The sequence below is a fragment of the Culex pipiens genome, chromosome 3 (assembly GCF_016801865.2).
Source record: "Culex pipiens pallens isolate TS chromosome 3, TS_CPP_V2, whole genome shotgun sequence".
In the NCBI taxonomy this organism is placed as follows: domain Eukaryota; kingdom Metazoa; phylum Arthropoda; class Insecta; order Diptera; family Culicidae; genus Culex; species Culex pipiens.
Window position 1 is genome coordinate 98541823 of NC_068939.1, and position 10917 is coordinate 98552739.

General features: G+C 35.6%; 1 protein-coding gene across 5 annotated transcripts in view; it reads left to right on the forward strand.

Moving 5' to 3' along the window:
• Positions 1-8448, forward strand: part of LOC120421378 (transcription factor mef2A) — a 53190-nt gene extending 44742 nt beyond the window's left edge. For all 5 annotated transcript variants that reach the window (XM_039584570.2, XM_039584571.2, XM_039584574.2 and 2 more), the window contains 3 exons: positions 6854-7212; positions 7274-7367; positions 7428-8448. In XM_039584570.2, the coding sequence (XP_039440504.1) occupies positions 6854-7212; positions 7274-7367; positions 7428-7538 (564 nt within the window). In that variant the 3' untranslated portion in view covers positions 7539-8448. The remainder of the gene's footprint in view (positions 1-6853; positions 7213-7273; positions 7368-7427) is intronic.
• The last annotated feature ends 2469 nt before the right edge of the window (positions 8449-10917 follow it).

Consider the following 10917-nt stretch of genomic DNA (forward strand, 5'->3'; position numbering starts at 1 on the left):
TTTGAAGGATTTTTTTGATCGATTTGGTGTCTTGGGCAGAGTTGTAGGTATGGATACGGACTACACTGAAAAAAATGATACACGGTAAAAAATTTTTTGGTGATTTTTTATTTAACTTTTTATCACTAAAACTTGATTTTCAAAAAATACTATTTTTAATTTTTTTTTATTTTGATATGTTTTAGAGGACATAAAATGCCAACTTTTCAGAAATTTCCAGGTTGTGCAAAAAATCTTTGAGCGAGTTATGATTTTTTTAATCAATACTGTTTTTTTTTTCAAAAAATCGAAATATTGGTCGCAAAAAATTTTCAACTTAATTTTTCGATGTAAAATCAAATTTTCAATCAATAAATACTTTAGTGAAATTTTGATAAAGCGCACCGTTTTCAAGTTAAATCCATTTTTAGGTAACTTTTTTGAAAATAGTCACAGTTTTTCATTTTTTAAATTAATGCACATGTTTAAACGAAGTTGACTTTATAGCTGTCGGCCACCATTGCTAGTACCAACCACTAGTGTCTTCCTTTTAACTACAAGGACTTCGCCGCCCTGGGCTCCTAAGTGTTTGAGTACGGCACGGAGCGACGGCGCCGGATACCCATATTTACACTAAGAATTTTGAGACCACCCGCCGCGGGATTCGAACCAGCAACCTCTGGATTGAAAGTCCAGTGCGCGGTCCGATTGATCCACACGGGCGGGACAAGACTAATATTTCAAAAGGGCCAAACATTCAATATAACGCCCTTTTCAAATGTTAGTCCTGGTTTAAAAATTTTGAAAATATTTTTTTCGAAAAGATCGGAAAATTTTACGAATGTTTCATATTTTAACATTGAAAATCGGACCATTAGTTGCTGAGATATCGACATTAAAAAATGGTGGCTTGTTTGTGTGAAACTTAGAAAACATAAATTTTCCTGTTTTTAAACCTTTGCATGGCAATATCTCAGCAACTAAAGGTCGTATGAACAAAGTTCAATAAAGCAAAATATTTTTTTAAAGTGGGCAAACATGTGCATTAATTTAAAAAAATGATTATTTTCAAAAAAGTCACTCAAATATGGATTTAACTTGAAAACGATGCACTTTATCAAAATTTCACTGTAGTACTTTTTGATTGCAAATTTGATTTTACATCGAAATATGAAGTTGAAAAAATTTTGCGACCAATATTTAGATTTTTTTTTAAAATCAGTATTGATTAAAAAATTCAAAGATTTTTTGCACAACCTGAAAATTTCTGAAAAGTTGGCATTTTATGTCCTCTAAAACATATCAAAAAATAAAAAAAAATAAAAATAGTGTTTCTTGAAAATGAAGTTTTAGTGATAAAAAGTTAAATAAAAAGTCACCAAAATATTTTTTACCCTGTATCATTTTTTCTAGTGTAGTCCATAAAATTATAATTATATATATGGACAACCCCCCCCCCCCCCCCCTAAAGTGTCCACATTGTTTAGGGATCGTTTAGGGATCGCGGATTGCTAACGTGATCGCAGCATCTAAGAGGTCCTATTAAAAAAAGTGATGAGTATAAAAAACAGACTACCAACAGACTTTTTGTCAATATTATACAGATACCGCTTTTGAGGAAAATGGCATCCCTCTACACGGCTTTTTTGTGGCTATCAGACTTGACCATTTGAGGTTATGTAAATTCAGACCAGTTTTTAAACTGCTTGTAATTTTTGATAGGTAAGTCCGATCTTGAAAATTCAGAATCCACAAGAAAGATCATTTCAGAACCTTTCTAAAAATATATAATATGGCAGGTTTTCATGCAAAAACCACCCTTTTTTGCAAATTGTTAAATTTATATGCAGCAGATTTTAAAGCTTAACTTTTGATTTACTTTACTAAATCTTATAAATTTTAATAGAGACTTATGGGACCCCAAGATGAATCGAATAAGGCCAGTACGGTCAAAATCGGCTCAGTCAGTGACGAGATATTCCAGTAACATTGGTTCGGTACACTTGTCTACATACAGCCAAACACACAGACATTTCGTGCTTGCCATTTCATTAGGGCACATAATTTTTTTAGACAAGAGTGTGTCCCTTTCACACCTTATGTAAACTGTCATTCGAGTGAAAGGGATACACTATTGTTTACAAAAGTTATGTGTCCTTTTGAAATGTTAGGCTCCATTTGCTCAGCTGATGATTCTGAGTCGATATGTATAAATGACGGTAGGTCTAGGAGGTCTAATTAAAAAGATCATTTTTCGAGTGATTTTATAGCAGGGGTGACCAAAGTACGGCCCGCGGGCCAAACGTGACCCACGAGGTATTGTTTTGTGGCCCGCGGAGCCATTTTGATTGATCATGTAAAATGGCCCGTGGAACACTTGTAAAGTGATGTCAATTCAATTCAATTAGTTTTTATTAGTGAATAATCAATTCACAATTTCGTAATTCTTATAACCTAATAGAGTTTTGGAGTTGCTTTCAACTATGATTTGTACTATAGTTCATTTTGATGTAATTGAATATTCTAACAATGTATTTTTCAAGAGAAGGAAGAATAAAAAAAACCTTCTAAATTTGCTAAGTAAAGTGATTTCATACTTTTTGCCTTCCTCACCTTACTGAGGAAAGGCTATAAAATCACTCGAAAACTGAACTTCTCAATTAGACCTCCTAGACCCACCTTCATGTACACCTATCGACTCAGAATCAAATTCTGAGCAAATGTCTGTGTGTGTGGTGGGATGTTGATCAAAAAATTGTCACTCGATTATCTCAACATTGGCTTAACCGATTTTGTCCGTTTTGGCGTCATTCGATCCGTCTTGGGGTCCCATAAGTCGGTATTAAAAATTATGCAGTTTAGTTAAGTACTTCAAAAGTTATGCTAAAAAAACGATTTTAACAAAAGTCCGGAAGATTGTAAAAAGGGTGGTTTTTGTAAGAAAACCCGGCATGTTATACATTTTTAGAAAGGTATTTAAAAGACCTTTCCAACGCGTCCAAGACATTGAAGATCTGACAACCCTATCAAAAGTTATTACCACTTAAGTGTTATTTATGTACTTTTTGGAAGCCGGATCTCAGATATCATGATGAAAACGTTGTCCGGATCTATCATGCGACCTATCGTTGAACAGGTAATCAAAAGACCTTTCCAACGCGTCCAAAACATTGAAAATCTGACAACCCTATCAAAAGTTATAAGCACTTAAGTGATATTTATGCACTTTTTGGAGGGCGGTTCTCAGATATTTTGATGAAAACGATGTCTGGATCTATCATGCGACCTGTCGTTGGATAGGTAATCGAAAGACCTTTCCAATGCATTCAAAACATAAAAGATCTGCCAACCCTATCAAAAGTTATAAGCACTTAAGTGTTATTTATACACTTTTTGGAGGCCAGATCTCAGGTATTTTGGTGAAAACGTTGTCCAAATATATCATGCGACCTATCTTTGGATAGATAATTAATAAGCCTTTCCAACGGGCACAAATTGAATTGCAGATTTGACTACGCTATCATAAGTTGTGAGCACATAAGTGCCCTGAAATAATAATGAGATGAATAATTAGTCAACTTGATAGAACACTTAAAGGTCCGCCCTATTTTGGATAGCATTACCTTTTAAATGTGAGGAAGGCACCAACCACCTAAGGGTGGATTAAGTAATGTTTTTAAAATTTAAGATTATTGAAAAAAAAAACAGAGTAATACGTTTTTATTTTTTTTTGTAATGTAAAAACTAATGATTTATTAATATTTTGAACTTCATTTTTCGAAACACATTTCTTTTAAATCTTGAAACTAAGTAAATATCGTCAAAACATTAATAAAGCATTTTTGGAAATGTCTATAAAACGTTTAAATTTGACTAAGGTAAAAATCTGTAATAATTCCAAAAGTATTCTATATTAATTTGAAAGTCATAATGACTATTTTTATGATCTGACTATCAATCTTCCCTCGGGATTCATACTTATGTTGGCAGGATAACGAATCTGATTGACAAAATGTTGAAATCGGAGAATTAAGGTTGTTGCAAATATTTTACAATGCTTTTGCTGACCAACCCTCCCCTCCTTCCCCATTTTTAAAAAAAATCGCTTAAATAATCAGATTTTTTTAAAAAATGCTTCATACTATCAATGGAAATTTAAGTGCAATCAGCTGAAATCAATTAAAATTGCGATAAGTGTTTTTCGCTAAACTGTTTTTGTTACATTTTTTGAATATTGAGATTGCAAACTTTAGGAGTGTTTTAATATTTTCATTTTTTTTTTTTGTTGAAATTATGAATTTCCGGCTTTTCTTTAGTTACAGATAAAATTACGCCATTTCATAAATTGTTCAGATTACATGTCACCATTTTCGAAATATAAAAAAAAAACCTTTAAAATTTAATGAAAACACTAGTACACTCAATTTTTTTTCATATGCCTAAAACACTCAAAATAACACTTATAAAAAACTGCCATTTTGTGTTTTCTACAATTTTAATTAACGAAAATGTTATTAATTAATGTTATGTAAAAATAACATAAATTATAAAAATCTTCAACTGACATATTATTTCAAGTTAAAATAAAGTATTTTTTTAAATTACCTACTTTGTTAATTTGGCCCGCAAGCTCATTTGAGCTTCAAATTTGGCCCGGCCTTTAAAAACTTTGAGCACCCTTGTTTTATAGCCTTTCCTCAGACATGACATTTAAAAAAAAAGGCAAAGTTCTTTAAATCAAGTCAAATTTCCAACTCCAACACTAAAATATTCTGAAATTTTAAGAGTTCTCCTACCCAATGCCTTTAAAGATCATAAATTGGGTGAAAAAATGATTTTTTTGAAATTCCACTTTGAAACTGTCAACTTTTCCTGTCCTTCTGGAGAAACGAAACGGCCTACTTTTCCCTACCAAAAATAACAGAATGGAAAATTAATACCTTACAATAACAGTGCTGAAAAGTTCTACTTTTCAGCTCTGAAATGGGTGCTGAAAAGTTGAACTTTTCCACACTAGTATCGAAAAGTAACATTTTTCAATATTTTTTGGTTTTGACCGATGAATTTACTAAAGACATGAATATTTGACATAAAATTCCATTAAAGAAGCGTTTTTCGGAATTGCAAAAAATGTTGTAAGCAACTTGTTGCAAAACTTGATTTTTTCAGCACTCGTCGTATTTATCCAACTCGGTAAACCTCGTTGGATAAATGTACAACTCGTGCTGAAAAAATCGTCTTTTTGCAACTTGTTGTATAAACTACTATTTTGCAATTCCATCATGAAAGGCATTACTTTTCCTGTCGTTCTCCAACGACGAAACAGCCTACTTTTCTGTACCAAAAATAATAAAATCGAATAGAAACATTTTTCAAAACAAATGCTGAAAAGTTATACTTTTCAGCACCGAAATGGATGCTGAAAAGTTGAACTTTTCAACACTTGTTTTCAAAAATAATCTTTCTCAACATTATTTCAGTTTAAACGGTTGATTAGCTGAATACATGGACATTTGACTCACAATTCCATTCAAAGGGTGTTTTTTGGAATTGCAAAAAATGTTGTATGGAACACGTTGCAAAACTTGATTTTTTTAGCACTCGTCGTATTTATCCAACTCGGTGAACCTCGTTGGATAAATGTACGACTCATGCTGAAAAAATCTTCTTTTTGCCACTTGTTGCATAAACTACTATTGACGAATTATTACATCGAAGCCCGTCTAGAGGCGGGGTTGCGTTGTGAGGGCTAATTGTTTGAAGTTTGGATGATTAGGTAGTTCAAAAGTTATTTTTCTCACAAATAAGTGTAAGTGTTAAAAATAGTCACAAAATAACTCAAATCCCAGTCAAGGAGGGACGCGGAGTATTTAAAAAAAAATATTTTTCAAATCCATTCTAATTCATTTTTGGTCGTAAAATGTCGTAACCTTTATCGTTGCGAATAATAATATCATAAATTTGATAAATTTGAGCTCAATTTTAGGACCCAATACTGTACTGCACATATATCGAAGATGTTCACTAGGCCCGCACTACCACAGTTTCCGTAAATTTGAATTTGAAATGGGGGTAATTGCTGTCAAATCGACGCCGTCGTGCTATCTTGTCGTACGTCGCTTTTTGACGTTCCGAGAAAAACGCGTTTTAATGTTTGACCTTGAATAAACAAAACCTCGAGCACGCAATGCAAACAATAACAAACACGTTTTGTTTGGTTGACCATTCTGTGCATTGTCCCAAAGTTTGATTGAATTTGGTTGCTGGAGTTTCGAGTTGTTGTAAAAAATGTTTACGGTAGTTGAGCTCGTTCCGGCTGTGTCAAGGACAGCACGACAAGATTGAAACTTCTTTAATATGAAAAGTGACAATAATGCACGGAGTTTTTTTTTCGTTTTTATAGAATACCTAAAGATTGAAATCGAATATTGGGGATCAATGAAGGTCAAAAGGTGAGGCATTGTGAGCTGCACAAAATGGGGTTCTTAACTTGATTTGGCCAGTTTGAAGATTAAACTGAAGTTGCCAGTCAGATGTTGCAAATGATAAATTAAATGCTTTTAACGCTATCGAAATCATTTTGCCTTTTTTCGATGATTAATTTACAATTCTGGAGTAACATTTGAAAAGGGCGCATAAGCATTTTGACAGCTGGAACTGTTATGCAAATTCCGAGACTACAGGAAACTATTTTACAAAACCCGCAGTATTGAAAGGTAGCTGTGCAGGCCTGCTATTGATTACCACGTTCAGTTTTGTGAAAAAGTTTCAATTAGCTTGAGAATTTGCAAAATAGTTCAAACTGTCCAACTGCTTATCCGCCCTTTTCTCGTGTTGCTCCAGAATTTAAACATCATTTTCCCTTTACCTCCAGGAATACTACCAGTCCGACTACCAGCGCCAGAACCCGCCCGCTCACTATCGCCACAGCCAGCTTGACCTGACGGAATGGGAAGAAGGAGGTGGCGGCGGCGGCGGTGGCCACACCCAGCAGCAGCAGCATCACATGAACAACAACAACGGTCACTCGTCCAGCCACATCAACCAGTTCAACCAGCATCCTCAGTCGAACCCGCAGTCACAACAGTACGGCAACTCCGGCCATCCCCAGAACCGGCGGAGCATCGGCGCCAACAGCGAACGGGATCTTTACCAGTACCGCAACGGCAACGGCAAGGGGCCCGATTCCCGAGACGAGTGGGAGGACGTTGACCGCCGGCGGAACGAGAATAGGTTGGTACTTTTGATGTTGAGTTTGTTGGGTTTTGGATAATTTTGGTTGGTTGTTTTTAAGGAGATCGGATTCGAGATTTAACGACAGTGCAAGTGTGATATCGAATGCCGTTCTGAACCACTTTGCCGGAGTACACCGGAGGCCTGTCAATAGAGTGAGTATCGAGGCAATGCTAAATAAATCTACTCACTTACAAAGTAACTCTTTCTTTTAGAACTCAAACCTGCTCTCGGCCACGCTGTGTTTGGTGAAGGAGCTCGACTATCCCAGCCTGGAGGTGGTCGAACATGCCGTTCGGTGTCGCATCGACGAGCTGGCGGAATAATTTTAAATTTTGCTGAAATCCCGAGCAAAACACCAACACCAATCGCGCTGCTGTTTTATATTTTTCTTCTTCTAATCTTCTACTAATAGTTCTCTCAGTCTTGAAATTTCACCCGTTTCGGGGGTGCGCGAACGAATCGCAATAACTTTATTTCTTTTCTCTTCTAACAATTCGACGTCGTCGTGCTATCTTGTCGCACCCGCCATTTTGACGTTCCGAGAAAAACGCGTTTTAATGTTTGACCTTGAATATTCAAAAACGAGAGCACGCAATGTAAACAATAACAAACACGTTTTGTTTGGCTCACCATTTTGTGCATTGTCCCAAAGTTTGGTTGAAGTTGGTTGCTGGAGTCCCGAGTTATAATTACGAATGTTTACGCTAGTCTAGCTTGTACGTGCGACAAACGCATCCTGACTTTCCTGGCCTGAAATCCCTTTGGCCTTTTGTCGCACTTACATCAATTTTCATGGAGTGACAAGATAGCACGACAAGATTGAAACTACTTTCATATGTAAAGTGACAAAAATCCACGGAGTTTTTTCGGTTTTTGTTGAATATCTCAGGATTGAAATCGAATTTTGGGGATCTGTGAAGGTCAAAAGGTGAGGCATTGTGAGCTGCACAAAATGGCGTTCTTAACTCAATTTGGCCCAAAATGCACGTACGACAAGTTAGCACGATGGCGACGAATTGCAAACGAGAGCAAATAATCCGAGAATGGGCCTTGTCAAGATGCGTTCAACCGCGCGAGGGAACCGTGTTAACTTAAATTAAAAACAATTTGTGATTCACTTACATTGAGAAAAGACTTAACCACATGCCAGACAAAAGAGCATGGAAACAACAACAGGATCATATTGTCGCGCGAATGATCAACTCAAATAAAACTGTATTCATTAGTAAAAAAGGTGAACAACATCAACAACAAAACAAGAAGCAAAACACAATAATCTGCCAACTTTGTAATAGAGAATCGTAGAACTAGAAAGATAGTAGTTCCCAAGAAACTAACACCCCTCAACATAATGCCTGTTAATTATTATTTATAAGGAAACATAGCTTATTTTGTTATGTTGAGAGAGAAAGAGAGCGAAATAAATTGCAGCTATAATTATTTTATACACATCCTTTTTGGCAGCTTTAAATGCAACCCTTACTAGCGTTTCAGTCCAATATCAGTACAAATCGAGCAGCAAGTCAGGAAGAATCGTTTTACAACAAAGAATAGAAAATTGAAACTGAACCAGCAGAGTGTAGCAGGTACTGATGAGAAAGCATTGTATGATTTGGATAGTGGCATGCAAGATTGCATTCAAGTTGTTTCAGTACGCGCGCGCATGCGCCAAAAATCCGTTATCATATGCGAATTTGTCCAAACTTTGGGTTTTTAAGGCTCGCTTAGATGCAGATGTCGACATCCTATTGCCGGCAGGTGTTTTCAAAATTATTATAGCGCAGATGAGATAAAGTTGCGGAAACGTTCTAAACGTGACAAAAATCAGCGAAACAGCAACTGGGTAATCGGCGCTGCGACGAAAAAATAATGCAATGGTTTAATAAACAAGTACTAACAAAAATTAAATAGTGTTTATTTTCTTTAGTGTCCTGCAACTCGAATGGTACTAAGCGGATTATTGTTCAACCTAAATATCTAGAGTTTTTTTATAAGGTCCTATTAAACATATGTAAACATTGAGTGTATCTCTTTCACACCTTATGTTAATGTCCATCGGAGTAAGCGGGGTTCACTCAATGTTTACATTTGTTTTTAGGACCTTATAAAAAATATTCCAGATATCTGGAGTTTTTTTTTTTAAAGGTCCAATAAAACCAAATTTTCAGTGTCTGCTGTTTGGGTGTTTTTTAATACCCCTGACTCAAGGCGGTTTTAAAAACACCCAAAAAGCAAAAACTGAAAATTTGGTTTATTGGACCTTTTCAAAAAAAAGCTCGAGATATGGTATATTCCTTTGACTTTTATTCAGCACCAGGTTATTTGTCTTACTACATATTACATACACTCTGATAATCAGCAGTTATGACGACTACTCAAAAAAAGGAGATTTCTTTACTAATCTGTTTTTTTTTTTGAAGATCAATCCACCTTTTAATTTCCGTACCAAACATAAACCATTTTTTCAACTCAATTTTCACCGATAGAATATTTTGATTTATACAGATTCTGATTCAGGCCGGTAAAACACAACTTTCTCCGTATAAATCTCTGATGGCGTATCTCGGTTTATAAAATGCTGCTTCATCCACGCCGTGCCACAAAGTTGAACCATCAAGAAGCAGTGGTAACTCTGCGTTACTCAGTTAACACATGTTCTCAGTTAATTGACACACAGTAATTTTCTTGTGTCAGTTTGACAGATCATTTGCTGAAGATTCAACAAACGTTTCTGGTATTTCAATTATCAAAATTTGATTTTGCTTGCCATTAAAAATGTTTCCAGTACTGTTATTTATACTTTATACATTAATTTTTTCCCAGTTTTCTTACCTTTGTTTCTAGAGATACATAATTTAAAAAAGAACACAACACATTTGGAAGAGGATTTTCTCTCGGCAGCATCCAAACAAAAAGTCTTTGGAGAAATATACCCTTTCTAATCAAACAGCTATCTTCGTCATATGGAGAGTTTGATGCTCGATTAATGCTCCAAAGTACTATTAAGGCTCAAGTAAGCACGCAAATGTACGCCACTTACTGGCCAAAAAAATCAAATTTAATGCACTTTTGATCATAATTTCTATTTTGCGAGACCATTTCTCATCATTTTGTTGGCACACACATCTACACGCAAGATGAGAGGTTAACTGCTTACCGAAAGTCGCCATCAATATCTTTTCACTTGCGCTAACGATTTCAAAGCGCTTAAGATATAAAATTGGTTCCAAATACCGGCAACATGTTCTTTTGCCCATTAGTTAGTCACTCACTTGAAAAATAATCCTGAAACATGTAAATAATTAGGAAAGGGCCAAAAAAACAACAAACACGCCAAGCCTTTTGACGTTTGACTTTTGACGACCCATTCCAATCGAAGGTTGAAGAAAGCCGAGCGAGAGGCGAAGGCAAATAAAGAACAAAGGGTGGCCACCAACACCAGCAGCAGCGTCTGTTGGAGTGAGCCAGTGATGCCAGGAAATATTCTCTATAAATGCAACTTTTCGTGAGTGTTCGCTTAAAATTTCATCTATTTTGGCAGCACTAAGCAAACCCAAAAGAGCGCTGGAAGAAAAAAGCACTGAGCTGAAAATAGAAAAATGGGCGTGGCCCAATGCATTCTCGTTTGATTAGAATACATTTGGGAAATATTGTTTTTAAATGCTTGTAAAAGGAATAGAATAAATTTTAGTAAAAGTGAAA